At 41.8% G+C, this 23,940-nt stretch overlaps 2 protein-coding genes across 4 annotated transcripts in view; both read right to left on the bottom strand.

Moving 5' to 3' along the window:
- Nucleotides 1-3,818: 3,818 nt before the first annotated feature.
- On the bottom strand, nt 3,819-4,451 carry LOC308142035 (uncharacterized protein; the record flags this gene model as incomplete). The annotated part of the gene is made up of 1 exon (XM_080512324.1): nt 3,819-4,451. The coding sequence occupies one exon, from the start codon at nt 4,449-4,451 to the stop codon at nt 3,819-3,821; it is 633 nt and encodes a 210-aa protein (XP_080368450.1).
- Nucleotides 4,452-10,449: 5,998 nt separating this feature from the next.
- The window catches only part of rps6ka1 (ribosomal protein S6 kinase a, polypeptide 1), a 48,583-nt gene continuing 35,092 nt past the window's right edge, over nt 10,450-23,940 (bottom strand). For 2 of the 3 annotated variants that reach the window (XM_080512747.1, XM_080512748.1), the window contains 20 exons: nt 22,143-22,259; nt 21,925-22,006; nt 20,429-20,509; nt 20,177-20,256; nt 19,919-20,025; nt 19,222-19,259; nt 18,682-18,824; nt 18,493-18,563; nt 18,279-18,367; nt 18,071-18,135; nt 17,874-17,976; nt 16,745-16,875; nt 15,921-16,046; nt 15,473-15,562; nt 15,234-15,392; nt 13,785-13,946; nt 13,603-13,679; nt 13,389-13,506; nt 13,113-13,250; nt 10,450-12,293 (listed from right to left, as the gene is read on the bottom strand). In XM_080512747.1, the coding sequence (XP_080368873.1) occupies nt 12,171-12,293; nt 13,113-13,250; nt 13,389-13,506; nt 13,603-13,679; nt 13,785-13,946; nt 15,234-15,392; nt 15,473-15,562; nt 15,921-16,046; nt 16,745-16,875; nt 17,874-17,976; nt 18,071-18,135; nt 18,279-18,367; nt 18,493-18,563; nt 18,682-18,824; nt 19,222-19,259; nt 19,919-20,025; nt 20,177-20,256; nt 20,429-20,509; nt 21,925-22,006; nt 22,143-22,259 (2,100 nt within the window). In that variant the 3' untranslated portion in view covers nt 10,450-12,170. Of the gene's footprint in view, nt 12,294-13,112; nt 13,251-13,388; nt 13,507-13,602; nt 13,680-13,784; nt 13,947-15,233; nt 15,393-15,472; nt 15,563-15,920; nt 16,047-16,744; nt 16,876-17,873; nt 17,977-18,070; nt 18,136-18,278; nt 18,368-18,492; nt 18,564-18,681; nt 18,825-19,221; nt 19,260-19,918; nt 20,026-20,176; nt 20,257-20,428; nt 20,510-21,924; nt 22,007-22,142; nt 22,260-23,711; nt 23,934-23,940 lie in introns of those variants that run through there. The other variant, XM_080512746.1, reaches the window with a different exon arrangement.

Here is a 23,940-nt window from a genome sequence, read left to right as displayed (position 1 = left end):
CTCTCACGCAACTGAAAAAAGGTCGAAATTTAAATATCTACGCGAGGATATGATCACTTAATGTCTACACTTAAAAAAAAAAAAAAAAAAAAAAAGAAGACTGAACAGGACATGACCAACAATTGAGTTATTTAGTCTTTATATTTATTAATTCTAATAATTCTGCATATTTTACAAAAACAAATGCTTGAAATGTAGTATTTGAATATGTTCTGGTCTTGCACATTGTAGCTCTGTGCTCAAGTAATTAACAGTGTCAAGAAGATGAAACCAGTCGTAGCAAATTTAAGCATAAAACAGTAAAACATTCATTATTTCACTTTGCAGCAAAAGCATTTAAAAAGGAGCAAAAAGCAGTGTTGGTACATCAGATACAAAAGAGACTTTCATTTGTTCATTTGACTTCAGAGCTGAAAGCAAATCAACAGCAAACCTGTTACTGATAAGCACATAGCATTTTAAATAACTCGACCTAACATTCATACTGAAGAAGAATATACAGCTCTCCACCCAAAAAATATAACCATACTGTGAGTAAAATGTTGTGAACACCTGATTTAAGAAAACAGGAAGTTTTGTGCTCTTAACATAAATGCATATTATACCAAACTACAAACTAGCACTAAAAATATTAAAACATTCAAGAGACAAGTTTTGGGCCTGTGGTTGGCCATCATGTGTGTCAGTAAAGGGCTGTCAGAACAGCAAATCATTCCACCTCTGCAAACATTAACTTCCTAATGCACATGTGATATTTGGTAACTTCCAAATATCTTCTTGTCTTGTGAAAGAGACACATTGATTCTCAAGCATGCATCAAATGCATCGAACAAGTGTCATTTAGGCTCAAATTTAGACCATCTAATTAAATAATCTAAAAATATGATTCAACAATTCACTTTTACTTCAAAAGGTGCCTTGAAACATGTTAAAAGTTTCATTTTAACGCCGCTTTGAACCTAAGTCCAGTCACTTGGAATAAACACATGATTATGTTTTCTCAACCACAGTTCCAAACAAGAGCTGACCACACTGTATTTCCAGTCGTGTTCAGGAAAAAAAGGAGAAAAAAAAGAGTTGTGTGACAAATAGCATTACATTCATTCTGCAAGTGGGCCCAGAGATCTTTGGGAAACAGTTTTTTTTTAACATACATATATAGAAAAAAAAAACCCAAAAGGTGTAGTACAACAACATCAGTGTGCAATTAAAGTGTTTGTCCTGATGAAAGATGTTCTGTATCCGGATGAAGTTCATGATGGTCATGAGCTCACCAGTTTGCCTCAACTGTCAAAATTTTCATTGTTGTTCCTGCCGATGCACAAATATTGCATAAGGCATGGTAGAAGCATTGATATATAGGCCAGTTGTATATTTGCGTAGGACTGTAACTATATACATAGGACCATTAGTACGTATGTTTAAGGCCCGAAAGACCCTTTTTGTTCTGTAAAAACATTCTTCGCGGCTGAATTCTGTTTGGTGTGGATGTGCACAGAGACAGCTCACAGTCTGTACCTCAATCATGTGGAATGCTTACAGTCAACATTCAAAGATAAGGTCATCATGGCTATCAACATTAACGCACAATATGCAACATTATCACGGCCTGAAGGTTCACTCTGTGGAGTTTGGGAACACATTAAAGAAAAAATTAGTCCTGAATTTGAGTGCCTGTATGATTCAAGCTCCAGAAATGCCTCCTAAATTACCTTTCCTTTGTAATAACCCATTTTAAAAACTCTTTGATCGAGCAGCAAAAACCCTGATGATGTCCCACTGACATTTGTTTTTTTTTGTGTGTGTGTTTGGTCCCTTCTGAGCCACAGATGATATTTCACAACTGTTTTCTGAGGTTTTAAGTGTTAATCTCCATATTGAAGTAACATCGGTGGGGTGCCGCTTTAAGTGTGCTTCCAGGAAGCGTGAACAAACTGGTCATTCAAGCCCTTAAAGTTAAACTTAGAAAATACCCAAAGCTAACATGTGGGTGCAACTTGTTTTGAGTCAAACTCATGCTTTTTAGTCTTCACATCTATTTTCACATGCATCAAATTTCTCCGCACACATCGATAAAAGCTTCGAGGAAACAGGCAGCCTGGTCTCAGAGAACTTCTTCCCTGTCTTTTTCTGCAATTCTTCACTTGATAGACGAGGAAATAATTACAAATGTCATACTTAAGTGCACATGAGTGTTTGACTGAAACTATTTAGTGAGTGATTCTGCAGTAAAACAGCAGACCTCTGTGATAAACAGCCTTGCTTGTTCTTCTGTGAGGTCATTGATAATAGGAGAGCAAACCATCAGGGAGTGTGCATTCGCAGAAATCCCGCCTGATTCTTTGAGAAAGTGACACATACGGTTGGATACCAGCGTGCACTCACATCTCCATATGTGCTTTCTCCAGCAAACGCTGTGCTGAGACCGAATCCCAGCCTTTCTGCCATAACCTTCAAATGCCCAAAATAGACGTCCCTGGTGTATTGGCTGTGCAGTCTACGCACACAAATACAACCGAGACAAGGGATTGGTGGAGCAGATGAATTCAAGAGATAGTCTTTTCCTAATCCAAAGAGAATCGAAATGGGAGGGAGTTAATGAAGAATTAGGTCAAAAAAAATTGAGACTGATTGTTTGTGGACATGAGATAGATTTTGCTGTGCATGCTGGATTACAAAATGTTTATGGGATGAGCTCTAAAAATGCATAACTTCACCAGTCCACAAAATATGATTAGAGTGACGAGACACCAGTGGGCCTTGTTTTACCTAAAGGTGCAAACTTCTATTCCTGCTCACAGCATCAAAACATAATCCAAAAAACAGTGATGGTCTACTTCTTTTTTTCCCTTTCTGATGCATGCATGACTTAAACTGTATCTTTCAATCTTCACATACTGTAGTTGGGAGCGTCATCAACAAGCGTCTATCATTAAAACGATTCACTACAAAGCCAATTGCAGTGGATATTCTTGACGAGTGTGATAAAGTAAAATCCTCCAGAGGCTTTCTGCAGCTGTCTCGTCCTGATGTCACAGCGCTCTGCTGGTTACATTCGACGTGTTTGTGGAAGCGGATTTAGGATGGAGAGATGAGTGGTTGCTAGGTGACTGGATAAAAGAGGCCACAGGTGGAACTGTCCCGGCATCCCCCCCCCTTCCTATTATTTCGCTTTTCCTTGTTTATTATGCTGCCAAAATCAGATGCCGTGGTCATAAATGAGTGGTCTCGGAGAAGCCAAGGCACATCTTCTGTTAAGTTTTACAATGTGTGCAATTTCTTTATCTTGCATACGTTTCTTTTCTCCTGATCATTTCTTTATAAATTCAGTCTCCATTTTTCTTCTCTGTCCTCTGCAGCATTCTTATTATACAATCTCCACTGTTTCTTTATTTTTAAGTTCATTGATGAATAAATTGAGAGTTTGACAGCAAAGCTCCAGCCTCAACCACATCATCTGAACAACATGACTCATCAATGCATCATGGGCTATATTGGAAGCTCACTGATGCAAGCAGCAACAACGAGGACATAATGACATCCTGTACACATTTTGCACCGGTACTCACTTGATTGGTTTTTCTAGCCAAATAATTTTTTCTCAGGAATACACTGACGAGGAAGCTCCTTACTAGCATTAGTGATTATTGTAGGCACTCTAAAGCCCTGGAGGACCAGCCTCAGGAAACAAGAGCAGAAAGGTGGGAACTTGAGAGCAGCCGTGTCAATGAGTGATCGCTAAAGAAAAAGAAAGTCTATTCTCCCAGCTATGTAAAGCACATCGCGAAAGTGATGGATGAAATACGAGCCTCGTTGTCTTATTTGAGCTTCACAGGCCAGGGGAGGCACGTGCGAAGTCCAAGCATGGAGGAAAAGACAATGGTCGGTCGATGTTTCTTGAACTTGAGGCCTTTCTTCACTCGTTGGCTGTTCTCTGCCACGTAGAGCTCCCCCTGCTGAGCGGCGCCAGAAATCCGCGACACCAACTCCCCGTGAACGACCACCTCCTGCTCCGAGCGCACAAACACCTCTCTGAGCTCCTCTAACCGCCGCTCCATCTCTCTGATGACACGCTGACGCTCCTCCACCTCCAGGAGGCGCCGTCGAGCTGCCTCAAACTCCATGCTGGAGCTAGGGGTCACAAGTTTGGAGGAAGGGGCCGTGGCAGAGGTGGACGGGGGTTCGGAACCAGTCCGGAGGGCTCCTGTCACCCTCTGGAAGTCTCCCATGGAAATGGAGCGCCGGGTGGCTGGAGAAGCAAGTGCCAGGAGACCTGAGGCAGACGTAGAGGGTGGCATGGCAAGTGGAGGAAGAGGGGGGGAGGATGATGTCGGAGACAATGAGTCCGGTGGCAGGATGTCAGGATGTGGGTCCGTGTTTTCGATGGCTGCTGCCATGCCCTCTGTAGCGTCCTCATCCTGGGTTTCTGTGTTCATTTGCCGTCTCTTCATCGCCGTTGTTGTTCTGCTGCTGTCCTTACTGTCGCTGTCAGTGTTTTCCCTCAGTTAGTGTTCATCAGGAGAGCGAGCGCAGAGATGTGCAGTGATGCAGCCTGGGAACGCTTCCATTCATTAATAAGAGATCTGAGCTGAGGCTGGCGCTCTCTCTGCGTCCGTGAGTGGCTGCGCCGGGGAGGGTGCCTCCTGGCATTTCATTGGCTGCTGAACTCATGAGCACGTCAGCTGATGATTGGGCAGCTTTCCTCTTTGCTGCTGATGCTGGCAGGCTGTCGTGTCCTCCGCTTCACTGTTTTTCTCCGTCGTCATCTGGAGCTCTGGTGTGATCAGCTCTGCTCAGTCAAGCAAGGCAGAAAAGGGGAAAGAGATGGACAGGTCTCTCTCTCTAACTCTCTCAGCATCTCATCTGGCATCCATCCCACCAGCTCCTTTCTCCATTTTCCTCCTTCTACCCTTTCTTGGGTGGTTGCCCTTAGCAACACTGACTTCATATAAAATGGCAAAAGTGGGAGGGAGGGGTGATGTTCCTGTCTCTCTCTCTGTTTATCACCTTGCTGCTCGATTTTTATCACTGTTTCCCGGGACTCTGCTTTCACACTACCCATCTGGTTTGACTGATCTTCTAACACTGATATGCCCAACACTAACTGAACAGCAGTTTATGGGTTCTTTGAGTCACCAAGAATGTAGCTGATGAGATTCCGCAGCTGTAAGTTTTATTCACAATGTTCCATTGCTCATCTGAGAAAACCCATTTAAATAATTAATCTCTTCATCGATCTTCCATCATGCTTCATGCAGGACACTGAGGCTGACTCCACCTGCCTGGGCGAAGGAAGGGTACATCCAGTCCTACACGGGACAAACACACAATTTGAGACACACATGCATACCTCATGTCAAATTAGAGCCTCAAACACGAAAATGGTGTCTTTACATACAACGAACCACTACACCACTGTGTTTGGAAGTATTTAAATAAACAAACATGAAGCAGGATTATGCTCAATACCATCATTTCCATCTTCATGCCCTTTACCCAAATCGTATCCTTACATTCTTATTTATAATTTTATGCATTTATGTAAATCTGTATTTACTATAATTGTATTTACACTATATTTATTAAACAAACAAAAAAAAAATGCAACGACAATGAAGGCATTCAAATCTCACTAAATGTGGTACTATCATATCAAACATGCAAAATACATGTAGCCAAAACAAAGTGTTTATATCCATGTGCATTTATGTCCAAATGGCTCGGATTATCTGATATTATCTGGTTATGTCATCATGACATAATGCTTTGACTTGTACCCTTCTTACTGTAACACCCCGTCCTCAGCCGAGCTTGCCCTCTGTCTCGACAAGTATTGACCGGTTCTGTGATCTCACTGTGGGCGAGCTATGATTGAACTATGCGAAGGTAGCCACAATATAACTTGACTCACACACACCCAGAAGTATGCATGCACACAAAAAGGTTGAGAAGTGTGATGCATTTGCAGCCCTGAAAGTGAGCTTTTAAATAGGTGCCTTCCACTAGATTGAACAAGAACAACTGCAGCTTTTAGCGGGTCAGAGCTGGGTGGCATGTGTGAGTACTTGCATATTTGAGCATGCACTCAGCTCTTTGCTTTTATCCAAGGATTGGCATTGCATTAGCAGCAACATTGACAGTTCTCTTCCTGCTTTTAACTTTACGGATCTCCTGAGGGAGGAGCGACCAGAGCAAAAAATTAATAAAATACAAAGATAGATAAGCTGAAGAAAGGGAGGGATGAGATTAGACTTTATGTGAAAAAGGAAAATGGCAGGAAACCCTAAAGTTGCTCTACAAGTCATAAGAAAAAGAAAAGACCTCAGCTAAACAGTCACACGTGTAAAGAAGATAAAAACATTGCTAAAAAGTATACACCTGCTGGCCACTTTAGTGAGTTTAAATATAGTTTAAATTCTTGTCAGCACAGCAATTAATGAGTCAATCACATGGCAGCTATTGAAGCATGCAGACAAGGTCAAGATAACCTTCAACAGAGCATGAAAAAGGTGATTCATGTGCCTTCAAACGTGGCATGTTTGTTGGTGCCAGGCAGGCTGGTCTTTCTGTGAAGATTTCAGAAACGGCTCATGGACTGAAATTTTGATGGGAATGGGAGGGGAATGGTCGGACTGTTTGGAGATGATAGAACGACAACAAAAACTCAAACAACCACTTGTTTGTACCAAGGCACACAGGGGACCATCTTTGGCCACATAATACGAGGAACCTTCAAGATGGTGGTCAAGAACAGCAGAAGACCGCACGAGGCAACACTGCCATCAAGGACCATGTTAAATGTAAATGAAAGAAAAACAATTATAACCTTCTTATGTTTATATCCTGCGTGTCATAAGAGGGTTAAATGACTAAACAACTGCAGTGGTTGAATGGGAGCCGCTAGAATATTTTTTTGATGTGTGTGGCCCTTTTTTGGAAGACACAAGGCTGAGCAACATCCTGCATTTGAAAACAACTTTCTCTAAACTAATCCCACATGGGGTCTACTGTGGCCTGCGCAGATTGCTCACATCGTCGGTAAACATCTTGAGCAGCAAGAGGCAGCCTGCCTGCAAAACACGGAGGATGACTAAACACAAAACGGTCCTGTTTTGACAAAGGCACACACACATGCTCGATTACATTTTCTCCCAGTCATAAGTACACAATAGACTCCCACACATGCTGTGGAAATTATTTTAGTTATTATTCAGAATACTTTTTTTTTTTTTTTAATGTGCCTAATATGTGCAAAACACACAAAATCACAACCCTCCATTTGTAAGCAATAAAAACATTATTAACAATCTCACATTATCCTTAATTTTTTATTTTATTTTTACATTTCAGGGATGTATTTTTGTGCGCCCAATAGTCAGGGAGTGAGAGAAGTTTCTCTCTGGTGTTTATGAGTTGTGTGTTGTACCGTATTTCTGAAGCAATTCAGGATTGGGGAACTGGAACCAATCCCAGCTGAGAAACACAGAAACACAGAAACACCCACACACTCACACACGCACACACACACACACACGCACACACACGCACACACACACGCACACACACACTTCATTGTAAATATATATACATGTCAATACTTATGTAAAAAAAAAATCATCGCACATGTTTGTATTAAACTAAAGTGTTTGACACTGTTTCTTAGAGAACTCCTATCAGACAAGGCTCCACTCTCACGTCAACCCACACAACCTCCCACTCATGTTAAAAAAAAAAGAAAAAATCTGGAAAATCCAGCATTTGAGCAGAGCTGCTCCAGCTGCCAGCTGCAGTAAACAGTAAAGAGGAGACTCGACCCAGATATAAACTGCACCACTTCCTACACAGATGATAGTGATGATACTGGTGTTTTTACTGTTCTGTAATCAATATCGGTGGGCTCTTTCTGCTGCTGCAGGCTGAGTCCGTCAGACTCTGTATATTAATGTGTGTGTACACGAGTGTGTGAAGGGGCAGGAAGTCATTCATGACAGTGTGACTTACTGTTACGATGACGTCAATGAGAACAGAGCCCCCTGCTCACATATCAAGGTATGCATTCATGTTGTCGGGGTATAAATAGAGGGCATTAATTACACATAAGACAATGCACAGGGTTCAGCATCACTGTGACTGAGCTGGTTGCAGATGAGTGAGAGAAAGCTGCAGTCTGAGAGGATATGCAGCACTTACTGTGTGGCTGTTATGTAAGTGAGTGTGGTGGTACATACTAAAGGCAGGTAGATGTGATACTATGTGTAATAAAGCTGAATCTGCAGTGATGCTTCACGGTGTGATGGTGTCTTTGTTGCATAACGAGGAGGAGGAGGAGGAGAATATGGTACAACATGACAGTTAAAATGCCACAGGGGAGGAAGGACTGGAGGAGAGGCGGTGAGAAACCAACTCATTTTCATTCTGATACTGTAAGCTGTTTCCTCCGTGCCTGTATAAATATACACTATATTTAACATGACAACTGCAAATGCACCAGCTGTGCCTTTCAGTACTTTTCTTAAACCAGAAGGTGCAAATTTGTCATTACATTGTGTGAAGCTGTTTTTGGACCCTAACCCAGAAATAACGCATTAGTTGAATGGACATTAAAAGATGACCACATTAATCATGGTCAGATGGAAGCGCTTTATCCCAAATGCACTTAATAACTAGACAGGCCTGGGTTGATTACATTTACACAAGCTTGTGCTTTATCTCCCTCCAGTGACCATCTGTGGAAACACATCAGGCCTGGAGCTGCCGAACACAATGTACTGCAGTTCTTCAAACCACTTTGACATCTCATGTCAGGATAACAAGCTTCAAATCTGATCTTATAGTTTCCACCAGCTCGAGCCAGAAAAACCTGGATTTAGGATGGGAAATATTCCATTCCATTCTCATTTTGGTGATTTCAGCTATTTTTCCTCATTTTAGTTATTTTTCTTAAAGCATATTTGAGTCCTTTTGTAAATTACTGTTGTGTAAATAACCTTAAAATAAGTTTATTTACATATCATTTTCTGAAAGCTTCAGGGAGCCACTATAGAAGGGCTAAAGAGCCACATATAGCTGCAGAGCTGCAGGTTGCAGAGCCTTGGTTCAGACCCATCTGTTTAAACTTTAAACCTTTGTTTCCAGAGTCAGAACTAAACATGCAAAAGCTGTTTTTAGTTCGTATGTTCCAAAAACCTGGGGGAAAATGAGAGGACAAGTCCAACTCAGTTCTTAAAAACATACAAACAAACAAAAAAAGCTGGATCTTTCCATTTGCTGCTGCTCTCTATCTTCAAGTCTTGCATTGAATTCATTTTCTCATCTGTTCTATGCTAAACATTTTTGTTTTTCTATGAAACATTTTTCTTTTAAATTGCTTTATCATTTTTGTTTCTGCACTTGTTTGTTCTTCATGTATGTTGACGTAAATCATTTTCAATTGTTACTTTGAATTAAGGCCGTCTTGTCTCACACCACAGTGAGGTCCAACATCTTACAAAACAGGGAAACGAGTATACGGTTAACATAATGGATCCAGAAATTCGATTGGAGAGATGAAATATAAAAATATGGCTGTACTTGCATGACAAAGTGTGACGTGCCCTCCAGTTTAGTTTGCATTTACAGGCTGCTCTAAAACAACAGCCAAGGATCATCATACATTGAATCAAAATGCTCGAAGCCTGATGACTGCTGTAAAAGTGTATTGTCAGCTGCTTACTGGTGATTTAACCCTGTGGATCTTTCATTAATACACCAGTTTCTGTGTTTTATGTCTGAGCAGCTGGGTAAGAAAAACCTTGTCTGATAGACGAGATTTGTTTCAATTTGTATATTATGCTTGCTTAAACCTCCAGACCTTGGTCCAAGACATTTGACTAGGCGTCTTGCTCTTTTATTTGTTAATGCAGCACTCACTTCAGTGAATTCAAACTGAGTATTTAACCAACACGTTACACTGCAATAGAGGAAGCACATTTTAGTCTGAACTATCCACTTGCATATTTTCCAATGTGTACAGGTAAATGCATGAAGCATAAGGGCCATGCTACTCTGGAAAAAATATTAACATTTATTATTATATATATATATCTTAAGAGAGATGTGAAAACTTAAATCACTTACCTTGTCAGACTGAAATTACAGTTCAACTTGAGTTCACAATATTGCTAATTATTATATTGTTAATTGTTAATTATTCATTTAGAGAAGTTCTCCTTACTTCCTAAACTCAGACTGATTGTAATGGCACCATCTGGAGTATGCAGTGAAAACACAGAATTTAAGAGAAGTTGATATAACAGATTAGCAACCTGTATGCATCAGATTTTTTCTTTTAAGGAAACCACTTTCATAGTTAACTAAGTAATTTATATTGCCGGTTGGTCGTACCAATAAAGAATGAGCCACACCTCGTCATAGCAACTCAATTTTTAATATTGTAAGATATAAAAATCTTTATTTTTTTTTTCTCATATAATAACATCTTACCATAAATTTAGCCAAAGGAGGGAGAGTTTTGCCACCAAACAAGAATTATAACATAACTTTGATCTCTTGAGGTAGGACAGCTGTCCATAACATTATGTAGCCACACAGGTCTGTCCTTCCACACACGTGTACCGGTGTCTTCTTGGTTCCTGTCACGTGTTTGCAAAGCAAGACCTTCTGCCTCACCTGTAGGTTTAGGCACTGAGCTGAAAGCAGGACCTACCCTATGAAGCGACTTACAATGAGACACATTTTCTCTTCTTTAGAGGCCTAAAATTCAGCGCCGATAAAATGTAAACAAGTCGTAAATTGAGCAGTATCAAAGGGATTCAAATGTCATGAGTGAAAAGGATTGCCTCTGTGAGGCTATCAACCAGTGTTTTGACCGACTTTCAAGGGAATCGAAGCAGTGCTCAGTTTCACGAAGACACCAGTCAGCCCTGCAACTTTTACAGTTTTTCCAAACAGAAGAAAAGACCTGTATGGCATCAAGTCCCCAGGGTTGGATGTGCTCAGCTTGTCTTTGACTATTTTAAATCACCACTTTCTTGAGACGAAAAAGAAAAAAGAAACAAAACAGCAACGAAAGCAGCCAACACAGGAAACGGTATTCAATATGCATTATTCAAGAAACAGTGGAAAACAAATTGAGAAAATTGAGAAAAACAAAGCAAGTATATAATTTTAACATGCCACATTGTTCCTTGGGCAGGTTTTCTTTCACAGAAAGCCACCTATTTTACTAGTTTTTGTCGTAATAAAAAATAATAGACATCTCAAATGGTTGCCAGAAGATTGACCAAGCAAAGAAAGGGAGAGGAGCGAAACAAGAAAGCCACATGACATCATCACGTCACCGGACCATGCACATGACTCTGCAGCATCCTGCAAGACGGTACAGACACACACTGCAAGTCATGCAACTGACAAACGCGCACACACACACACACACACACACACACACGCGCGCGCGCACACACACACACACACACAGACACATCGCCCGCTCTCTATAAAACAAAATACAAGCTCTGACCAAAACATCAGCAATTGACATTTCCCAGAATCCACAAACTCTGGCTGTACCCAAGCCAAAGAGGCATTTATGGCAGAAATGTTTCATATTTATATCAATAATGCTCCTTTTAAAAACATTTAACAGCAGTTGGACAGTACTGTGGCGGTGTGCTGTCGGCACAGGTTGATTTGGCAGCACAACCGGTAATGTAAAGCTCATCAACGCTACAAAAAAAACAAAACAAAACAAAACAGGAAGACAAAACAAGCGGACGTGCAGCAAGTATGACAACTAATTACAGCAATGATGATCAGGAGAGAAACTTTCATTGTTACTATCAAAAACATGGCTGCATCGACTCTGGCAGATCATGCACACTCGCTTACTCACATTCACACGGCACTAATACATCTGCTGAAAACCTGCACCAATTCAATCCCCCCCCCCATCCCTTCCATTTTTACGATTTTTTTTTTTTTGCTCGTCCAACGAGAGCTCACGAGCCCGCATTAGGAGAATGACAGCCAGAGCGGGACAACAGATGTCACAAGGAGAGGACAGGACCATAGTCAGTGTTCCTTGGCTGGTATTGGCGGGTGGACAGGAAGCTTGAAGCCAGGAAGTGTGGTTTTGATCAGACTCCAGAGAGCTGATTGGCCGTTTCGAGTCTCTACAGGGAAGTGGAAGGAAGCTTCTTGACACGCCGCTGAGCGAGGAAGGAGCTCTCGATGGGTTTGAGCTCTGGAGTGGGTTGTGAGTTCTTCAGGGCGGAGTAGGTGGCAGCCATTGCACCCTGTAAGAAAGCCGAAGCTCAATATTCAACTTATCTTAACACAGTCATTCTGATGTCAGAGGTGGCTCAGGGTAACCTGGACCATTTCCTAGTTAAGCTGCTGTCGGTATAGATGGATGAGAGACTTTTACTGAATTGACTTTCTCTTCTGTACCACTTTGTGTCCATTCATTGTGTGCAACTAATATTTAGTCTCTCTACAGTGGTCTGTGTTTTCTCTCTTTCTCTGTATCTTCCTGCAAAATCTCTGACAGACGGACATGGAGTTGATGATCTGTATCTCCTAACCCCATCGATTCTGACACCAACTTGTTTGTTAATCTCTGTCCTGTCTAATCATTTTCCCTCTTACAATTCCCCAATCAGAGGCGTCTCCCTGGTAAAGACATTTTTTTCTTTCCTTTCTATATAAACAAAACTAAACTGGCTTAAAAATGTTTTATTATAGCCCATCTACTGTCCTCTACATAACAATATAAACAGACAAATGCACTTTCAAATGCAAGAAAAGCAGGATTCTTAACTTCGAGGAAACAGGAGTAAAATTGTGCAGTCTTACAAACTCTTTAAATGCTGGACTTCCTAATGTGTTTTACATCAAAATATAATGTGGGTTGGTGGGATTCGAACGTGACTCTTGGAATTTGTAGATGTGTTCTGGCTAGAGGCTTAAACCTGCTAAAGATACATCTGTTACACTTTGACTTCGCATTTGATTTGTCTTTATTACTGTCATCACATACTTGTTAACATTTAAAATCCAAACTAGATTTCAACTTTCAGGGTGAAAATATGAGTGTATGTGCTTTGCTTTGTTACCTTGACAAGTTTGGGGTCCTGGTGTTGCAGCTGACTGTTGGGGAGTTTATCTCTTTGTACAATCCAGGGGTGTTTGAGAACCTGTTTAGCACTCATTCTCTGATGAGGGTCCACGTGAAGCATCTTGGAGACAAGGTCCTAGAAGCAGGAAATGTATTTAATGCCTTTATTGCTGCTCTATGTAACATATAATGACATTTATAGTGCTGTTGAAGGTGGAATTTGGGGAGCGCATAGCAATCGTAGCAAAAACTCAATGCAAATATGGAGTCGTACCTTCGCAGCATCAGACACGGTGTCCCAGTTGCCTCCAGTCAGACTGAAATGGCCACTTCCTATTCTGCCCAGGATCTCATTTGGAGTGTCCTCGGGCCCGTTGGCAAATGGAGTAAAACTAGTGGGAAGAAAGTGGAAAGACAACTGAATGAATACAAAGAGCAAAGAGAAAATAAAGAGAGTGATAAAATGGGAGTGAAGTGTTGCTGTGTACCCAGCCAGCATGGTGTACAGTAAGACTCCCAGACTCCAGATGTCACATCCCACATCGTAGCCCTGACGCTTCAACACCTAAGAATGGTCGTCAGAAACAATCACACATTTTATTTTTGCACCGCCAGGTTTCTTTTTCAATTTTCTATGCAATTCAAGTAACTACTCGTTCGAGCTTCTCACCTCAGGAGCTACGAAGTTAGCAGTGTAACACGGGGTCATCAGCAGGCCGTTGTTGGCGCGCAGCTGCTTAGCGAAGCCAAAGTCACAGATACGGATCGACTCTGGATTTACCGAATCATCAACGTAAAGAATGTTGCTGGGCTTGAGATCTCTGTGTACCACCTGACGAAGAAGAGAGGGATAAAAACACACTATGGTTCATGCGAAATGTATGATTTATGTACATGTGCACACAAATGTCGATTCTCATTTACGTATTTTAGTGCGGTCTAGGTTATTATATAGTTAGCAAAAATCATGACTGCAGATGTCAAAGTGTTTACATTTAAATGTTCTTTTCTTTTAGTGCATGCTGAAATAGCACCTATTTAAGTCCTAATTATAAGAAGGACTTTGAATCAAACTACAAGATGCCACAGATGAGCAGAGAGGCTGTTGATCTACCGGATGTTAGTTGGCAGCAAACACCTGAGTGTGTGAAACTCGAGGAGTCTTTGAGGAGAAGTGGCACAACATTTGCAAAGTGGAGATCGATCAGTTGATGAAGTGAATGCAAATGTGTGTCACTTTACACAATGTCAATGATGGACAGTGGCAGTACTGACCATTTCACATAAAATGATACTGACTTTTGATTCTTTTGTCAATTAATTTAGTCACATGTTTATTTGAATGTCTACAAAGATGATTGATGAACATAACTTCAAAACTTGAAAGGCCCCATTCACTAAACATTTAAAGTTTATCTACTCTTCAGGTGCACCGACTATGTAAACTACAGAGAGGTGTATATATCAATAGATCCATTGAATACGCACAATGTCAAATCCAAAAACAACTGCATTGTCGTCTTGCAGTTACAGCTTCTGTCATTGTGCCAAGAGACATTCCCTTACCAACCTACAAATACATAAAAGATATATTTAAATTTTTTTGTTCTTCTAAGGTTTCACCATCTTGTCTTAATTTCTTTTGATGTCCTTGTTTTTTTCCTCGGTGTCGGACTGTGACAAATTAGCTCCCGTGTTGTGTTTTTTTAAGCCACATTCAGCTCTCCACTATGATTGATAACTTCCTCCACCAACGCTTCCAACTCCATTTAGCGCTAGCGTGCACTCTGCCCACCATCGACGCAAACATTAAGGCTGATTTAAATACTGTTTTGCGCTTGTCGTCAATCACACCATTATTCTTAGTCGACCAACTGCGAAATGCAGACATACTGTTTGCGACTGCACACAATTTAAACAATTGTAAAAGCCAGACTAAAACCTTAGTCTCTATTGAAAAGGCACAACTGGAATTCCGTTTGTGCAGAGATTTTGGTACTTTTCAGTCACGGATTTATTAAATTTGACTAGATATTCTTGGTAAGCCGAAGGATCACGCTTGCCAAATTTGGTTAGTGATTGTTAAACTATCATCTTAAAAGACTTAAGCTCTCCTCACCCCCTGTGAGTGGAGGTACTCTACAGTCTTGGTGATGGTGTAAAGCACAGCGCTGGCCTCTCGCTCCGAGAAGAACTTCTGCTTAAGGATCCGATCCAGCAGCTCCCCTCCGCGCATCAGCTCCGTCACCAGGAACACCTGCTTCCCATTGTCGTAGACCTGAAACACATATTACTCTTCACTTACTGCTATCATTTACCCAATGACGTGGCCAGACGAGTGCAGAGACATGGACTCACATCTTTCAGTGTTATGATGTTGGGGTGCTGTCCATATCTGAGTAGAATCTCAATCTCCTCTGAGGCGTCTGTGCTGGTCTTGTCAATCATCTGTCAATCAGAAAATCAGCAATGACACTTGAAGCCTCAGTGCGCATGGAGAAAATGCTAATTCAGATACTGAACTACTAACTTATTAATTTCACGTTATTTATTGATCCCCGTCAGGAAGCTACCATTCTGTATTTAACCCATCCTATTCATAGTTCATCTCATCTGTGCGTTGTGCAGCGCCTGGGGAGCAGTCGAGGGTTAAAAGCTTCGCTAATGGACACAGAGGGAGATTCAAACCTCGACTTCACGGGTAACAAATGGTGTTGCAGGTATTTGGTGCTTGATCTCATTTGCACTTTGGATCGGTGTAGTAAATGCAATTGTACATCATAATAATGTGTGTGTGTGGCCATACCTTCACAGCGTATTCAGTGTTGGTGGCTTTGTGGATGCAGCGTTTGCAGACAGAGAAGGAGCCCATGCCGATGTCTTCTTTTAGTACGTAGCCGTCGCTGAACAGCAAGTTCTTCCCATGGAGCTGCTGCAGAGGAAGAGTTGAAATGTGAAGAGCAGCGGAGGTGTAACAGACTGACAAAGATGACAAGGTAGACAGATGCTGATGATTCTGAGGAAAGAGCTGCATCTATTTCGAGAAATGCTCTCACTCTCCGCCTTACTGTCTCTCTCAATCTGACACCGGCAGCTAATTATCGCTTCTGCCAGGCATGAAACAGGATCTGAAACCATGTACCTCTTTTGAGCCACTTCACTCTCTTTTGTTCCTGTCAGCTTTACGCACTCCTTGTACAATAAATCCGGCTCTCCTCGTCTCACCTTTCATGTTTTCTTCCCTTTTTGCCATGAGAACATGATCCGCCATTTTTCCTCTTTGAAATGCGACGCACCATATTAACTTTTCTGGGAGGCTTTTGCATAATTTAGAGCTCACCAGATCGCTGCTTGCACTCTTTTTTTCTCACAGCCTGGCTCAATTCTAATTTCAGGAGGGCCTTTTCCGTTTTGTTTACATGTTCTCCCTGAGCATGTGGATTATTTACGAGGCCTCTCATTTCCTTCCACAGTCCAAAAACATGCTTTTCATGTTAATGAGTGACAGTGGTTGATGGATTGGTGACCCCATCGTCTTTACCCCCAGGCTGCTGGAATTCCCCCCCCCCTTGCAAACTCTCAGTTAAATGAAATGGTACAGCAGACAGACTGATGGGACATAAATCTGACCTGGACAACCGGGTGCGGAGGTGGCTGCACTTTCTCCACGATGCCCTCCTCCTCCATCAGAGGTGACGCAATGAAGCTGAAGCCTCTGAAGAGCTGGTTGGCTCCAGCACTCGGAGGCACTCCAGGAGAGTCTGTAAAGACGGTCAAATACAATGTTAGGATAATGGATAGGATCCTTGTGAGCCTGTCCAGGGTGTACAGGGTGACGCGTTTAAATAGTTGATTAGCTTAAAAAGCAAAGGGAGGAAAATATGATGCACATAATAGCGCTCCGGTACTGCTTTGAAAGAGAGAAACCAGGCATGAAAGCAGTTTTCGTCAGTGTCTGTCTGATGCAGAAACTTAATGGGATTTTGAATGTGCCTTGTGTGCCTCCCCGCCTTTCTATCCATCTATCTGTATTTCCAGCTGTACCTCTATCAGGGGGAGTATTATTTCTCTGACAACAAGGGTGGGTGAAAACCTGTCATCAGGTGGTGATTGGACTTTGCTGATCGTCTGGGGCACGGCATGCAGCCCTTTCCCTGTTGTTGGACCTGGGATTGTAACTATGACAACAGGCAAGCGAGTGTTGCCAACTTCATAGCCCGGGAGTATAAAAAAAAAAAAAAAAGATAAGATGCAGATTTTTTTTTCTGCTCATCAGCTGGTTGATGCAACATATTTTCTAACGCACAGCTTGTTGTGAGTGTGCCCACCGGAATATATGCAGGGGATGAATGTACTTTAAGGGGGGGGGGGGGGGATGAGCAATGATAGGAATGTGTGTGAGAAAGTCTGCGTGCATGTGCTTGTTTTTCATTAGTTGTTAGTCGTCTTTTTTAATTACCCTAGCATTTTAGGTCAATTGTTATGTGTGTGGATATCAGTGCCGAGTGCAGCAGTGTGTTACAGAGAACAGAGGAAAACTACAAAGACACAGAAATGGTGTTGTATGAATAAGATGCAAAAAACAAGAGGTGACTCTGGTAGATAGGGTAGAGACCTACGCGATTGTTGTTGTTAAAGGGACAGGGATCCCAAAATACATTGGAAAGGGCAAACACTGAGAAGAGGTAGCATGGCAAATAAAAAGTTGAAAAAAAGAGAAGCTGTTGGCACACGTGAAGTTTCATCTTTGACCTTTTACCTTTTGGAGTGCGAGAAGTAAACTCGGAGTCAAAGTAGAAGGTGTCGTCTGGACGTGCAACAGCTGGCTTGAAAGGTGGCTTCAGCTCTTTTCGGAACAGTTTCTAAAAGAGGAAAAGGGTTTATTCTCACACCGTGAAAATACAACAACCAACCATTCAACGCAGTTATTATTGCGTTATATTAAAAGATACTCACATTCCAGTCTATGGTGGAGAAGAAACAGTGCCGCTTAATCTCCTCTGCGCCGTCTGGACCAGATCCTTAAAAAAAACCAAACAAAAAATGTCAAGATTCAGCAACATCAAACAGCTGAGAATATAAAGCCCAACCCCTGAAAGAAAAGTTTAATGGATTACTATCTGGTGTCATTTTTTAAAATCATGTTTCCCGAATCGATACTAACCCAGTCTGTTGGCAGCGTTCCTCTTGAATAAAGCCCTGACAAGAGATTGGGCCTCTGTACTCAGGAACTGAGGCATTCCTAGACGTGCCCTGCAGGAAGAGACAGACGGCACACGGCTGTAATTACCAGATACAGACTGAGGCATTTTCACTTGTTATGCTATGTGACAGAAGGCTAATGTCTCGAATTGTTCTTGCACCCTGATGGTACTCACTTCAAAATCAGATTCATCGTTTCTTTGCGGTCCTTCCCTTGAAATGGCAGCGCTCCTGTCAGCATCTCAAACTGGGGAAGAAAACATGCAGCTCAGGTCCACCAGTCTGAATACATACATACACACACATATATATATAAATAAACAATTTACTATATGGACTCGCATTGAAAATAATTTTCCCCTTACCATTAGTACCCCGAATGACCACCAGTCGGCGCTGTGCGTGTGTCCCTGCCTGTTAACAACTTCTGGTGCCATGTACTCCACAGTGCCACAGAAGGAATAGGCCTTTTTCTCATGATCGATGGCTTCTTTACACAACCCGAAGTCTGGAAAACACACAAGACGTAAAACAACATTTAAAGTTAGAGAAATATGTCGCTGAATGGTCACTGAATCAGCACAAATCTCAGGGTTACTCTTCCAGCACCTCGTCTTTAGCTGCTTTTTGCACCCCTGAAGATTCATATTCATATATTAATATAATATTGCCCCTCTCCTAATGTCACCTTTGACCTTTGATAACAGCAGGATAGCAGCAGAGGAAATCAATTGATGGTATTACGGATGTCAATAAGATTAAGCACAATAAATAACTTGGGGAACAAACACAGGTTCATATGCAGATGTCTGCAGTGAGGGAGATAAGGCTGTGGTGACGCGCTGACTGATGAAGGTCAGTGAGGTGGCGGTGCTGGGATGTGAAAAGAGCAGCAGGAGGCTCACCTGTCAGTTTGATATGTCCCTCTTCATCCAGGAGAATGCTGCAAGAAAACAGAGTTGAAATGTTTAATGATTGGTGAATATTTCACTTATTAAAATATTGCACATTGAAGATTTAATATTATTATTGGGATTTTTTGTGTGTGCTGTAATATAAGCTGCTTGGAGTTGTAAACTTAAAAAAAACGACAACTAGCAATGCAGCAATTACAATAGAGAAGGAAGAAAAGTGTGGGAGTGAGAATGTTGCTAATTCTTGTCTGATATTTTTCCTCATATTATTAAATCATGATGGGGAAAACCAAGTGAAGGATAAAATTATCAACTATTTTAATGAAAACCCCAATTTTTAAAAACTAAGGCTCAAAGACGAATTAAAGCAATGTAATAATGTGACAAACATGAAGAAGCACAGCATTAAAAAGAGTTAGTACTCGCTGTTGCACGAATCACATGATTCATCCACCCACACTTCACCTAAACCATACTCTGACCTTTGATCTATTTCAGATGAAAATTACAGGGCGAAAGAAGTATCTTTTTCACATTTTCAATCATTATTTGAAGAGAGCATATTCTCAGAGATGACAATTAAACCCCTTGCAGGAGTACTGCAACAACTTTTTCTATGAAGCTTCAGATTCAGAGCCTACTCATGAAAAAATGGTTTTTAAACAGTATTGGAGATCCGTTGACTAACTTTTCCGGTTTGAGATCCCTGTATATGATGCCCAAGCTGTGGAGGTGATCCAGTCCTAATGCCAGCTCTGCCAGGTAAAACTTCACATCCTCCTCTGTGAACATCACCTGGAAAGCACACACAATCACAGAGGGCAGAATGAAATAAGCAGCATCTCCAGAGCAAGACAATGAAGAAAATTTGATAAATATTTGACAGAGACTGAGAGAAATGGGCCCAGGCCTTCAAAAACATTGCGACCTTATGAAGCCCTCTCACCTCTTTCGAGAGTCTCGTGAAGAGATCTCCACCTCTGAGAAAGTCCAGGATCAAGTACAACTTCCCTTCAGTCTGGAATGCTAAAAACACACAAACACATCAATCACAGGTGATTCAGCGGTAAATTGCGAAGCGCAAGCAAAGCTTCGGGAATTTAAAGCAATAAAAACGATAAATCCCTGGGGTCCTGTAACGTTAATAATATCTATGCAGAGGAAGTTCAGCAAATTTCAAAGCGTGGCTCCGTCTCACCATAGTGCAGCTTGACGACAAATGGGTGGTTAACGTCCGCCAGGATGTCTCGCTCCATCTTTGTCCTCACACGGTCTCTCACTGAGGGCGCAACAAGACGAACAAGGACGTTTCAGACTTTAGTGTCTGTATCAATCACCAGCTAAAATCACTTAAATAGGGCGAGTGATGAAAATAATCTATTCAGGGAAAGTGGCAAGACAAATCCCTTGACCACTTTTCACTGAGATCACTGCGGTGTAACAATGACATGGATGAATTAGCTGAAGGACTGCAGTACAAATGATTCATAATTTGCTGAGTCGCGAGACCGTTCGGCCTCAGCGAGTTTCACAGCGCTCAGTGGAAGCCCTCTGTCGCTCTGTGGGACTGGAGACGGTCTGATTTGGAGACGTGCAGCATGTTGTAATGCAGCATAAAAAAACTGAATAGCATAGCCAAGGTCCTAATAATTAATCTATGTTTGTGTGAGCATGTAAAGATAAAGATCAGTCTAAAAATAGATTGATGACATTGAATTTATCCGTCTTGACGAGTCGTGTTTACAGCACCAGCCATGCTACAAATAGATAGAAGTTCCCTTTAAGCCAGTGAGCCTGTGTTGCTTCTGTCCCATTTGATCAGTTGACATATTTGACTTTAGATTGAGACCAAGACTACCTGACTAACATAAAAATAAAAAGCACAATGTTTTTATTACCAAAATATATTTACTTCCCATCTATCTATTTACAAAAAAACACAAGACACACTTCAGCTATTTACTCCATGAATGTGTTTCTTCTCAAGTTGTTTATAATTGATGATCACTGATTTTTCTCCTGCCTTTATTCTTCAGAGTATGTCAACAAATCCGATGCCTTTGGATGTTTATCGTAAGGAAGCCAAAACACCACCTGTGTGTAAAAACCCCCTGAAAGCTGCAGTGGTCTCACTATTCGCACATACAGGAAAAGCCTACACCCTCTCATATGAAACCGAGGGTGCAGCGACTTCAAGCAAAGCATGATAAAACCAAACCACCGAAGAGAAACCTTTTCAAAACAAGTGAACATGAGAACTTCCTGTGGGAAAAACTTTCAAAAGTCATCAGTCGTGAAGTTGACAATGGTCATATTGCTTATGATCTCAGACGTACCATATTAAAACTTAAAACACTCACTTGATAAAAGAGATATTGCACAACGGTCAGAAATCTCAAGTTGCAGTAGCCCTGATCCAGTGAATATGTGAAGAAGTTAATAATTAAATGCCATTTTCTGAGCAAACACCAGGGGAGCTCTGTTGTTTTATCTGCTTTTCTCAGCAGGCAGATGTGTCAGATCGGCTGCAAGGAAACTCTCCTGAGCCTGGAGTCTGTTTCTTCGTTTGGCAGCTGAGGTCGTAAAAAAAATTTCACTATTGCAATGATGGAATCTATCGACTGGTGAAGCTGCAGAGTGCAATATGTCCCTGTGGGGTGACTTTACTCATATGCATCGTCCAGGTTAGTGTACCTTTGAGTGTGGCCTTCTTCAGGACCTTCATGGCGTAGAGCTGGTTGTCATCAGGGGGGGTCACCTTGCGCACCAGGAACACCTGAGAGAAGGAAAAAAAAAACAAAAACAAACCCAAGAAGATAGTCAATGCTTATGAGGGAGAGTAAAACAACAAAGGAGATACTAGTGACGTGTAATGCAGTGTGAGAAACCAAAGCTGTGAGGGAGAGCGCTACCTTGCCAAATGATCCCTGTCCCAAGACTTTAAGGAGTTCAAACTGGGACGCGTCCGCTTTCTCTGAGCCCTCTTTGACCACATGGGTAATATTGATCTCCTTGATGTCTGTATCCTCCTGAAGAGAGAAAAATTAGAAGGGGAGGGGAATAAAACATTGGAGTCAGTACTGACAAAGCAAAGAGCCACATTATTGATGTTGCTGTATGTAAAGATTGTGGGAAGGTCAGAAAAAGCATCAGGGCAATAAGCAAAGCTACTGTGCAAGAGTGTCCCCTGATGCAAGCAGCACCATATCAAAATATACACAGAAAGAGGAAGCACAGTAAAAGGCGACATGTGCATATCAGTGTGAGCGATTACACCCATGGCTTCTTGTCAGAGTTTTTTTTTTTTTTTTTTAACAGTTTCTGGAAATCATAGTGGGTTGCGTCGAAAAATGCAAATATGTAAGAGTGGCAGTAAACCACCACGGCCCACGATGTGTAACCTCAAGGTTGACTTTTTGACTTGTCAAACGTCTTTACAGTGTTTTTCATCGCAGGGTGGAGCCGTGCTGGCACAGCTCTGTTGACATCCACAGTTCACCAACACCCTACAAGAGCGCATCAAAGCATCCACGGCACCAAGGCTGAAACACAGGTTGACTTTTTAGGCTTTGGAAGAGTTGTATGCCTTGAGCCTCGGGTATGACACAGCACTGCAACAACTGCAACAAACCAAGCATTTGGGGGGGGGAAAAAGACGGCTACATATGTGCAGCCTGAACCTGGATTAGTTATTAACTGGGAATGTTTCATTTCCCAATTTGCAGTATTCACATGAGAAAAACAAACACGCAACATTGCCACATCAAGCAATATATGCTACTATGTTGGTGCCGTCACAGCTCAGAAAAGAGAATAACAAGGTTGGCATTAGTTCCAGACCAAAAGGGGAATAAAATGAAGATCAGGTGGTGATATTTGTTTTCACACTAGACTTCCTTATATAGCAACTTAAGTTCACTGTAAACAAAAGGGTAAAGACTGATTTGTGCATAGAGTGAGAACATTTAACTTATTGCCATTAGACCAACTTTTGGTCTCTTAACAAAACTTCCAATTTTCCAAGGGGGAAGATAGAAGTTTCAGCACATACAGAATAATATTCCCTCTGGTAAGTGGGAGTTTTCTTATTCAAAAGTTCCCTATAAATGCAACATATCAGCTTGCTTGTGCAGATCTGTCCTGCAAGTAGACAATGCAGCGACAACTTGGGAACTGCCCTGATAGATAGATGAACCAACCTGTGCCAAGCAAAATAAAAACAATACTTGAGGTTCTCCTGTTAAGAAAAGTCTCACAGTAGCAATCATGATCACAGGTGACAAGAGTCTTGGACTTTATTTGACAACAGGAAACCAGCATGAATTCAGCTGCACCGTGAAACCACTGCTGATGGCAGCTCACTGAGAGCCTCACCACGGCACTCTGCAGTATCAATCAAACCCACAAGTGCACACTATGACAACAACAGCAGCAACTCCTGGCTCAAAGTTTATTAAGGGCATGAGGAGGTGTCACGTTACCGTCCAGCAGGTCTTTGATGCAGGTAAAGAATCGGGGCTGTCGCCCGTTGCAGATGTTGATCTGCAGCTTTGACGATGAGCGGGGCTGCTGGCCAAGGGTTTGTCCTTTCTGAACAGGTAGAGGAACAAAACGCGGCTCAGGGTGAACTTCCTCTTCTTTTCCATCTCAGCGTTTCCCAGAACGTCTCATCATCATGCCCATGTCCGCAACAAGGTCAACTCTGCACTG

The sequence above is a fragment of the Blennius ocellaris genome (genome assembly GCF_963422515.1).
Source record: "Blennius ocellaris genome assembly, chromosome: 17".
NCBI lineage: Eukaryota > Metazoa > Chordata > Actinopteri > Blenniiformes > Blenniidae > Blennius > Blennius ocellaris.
Note: the sequence above shows the minus strand (reverse complement) of the source record. Positions and strands in the feature narration are given on the sequence as shown.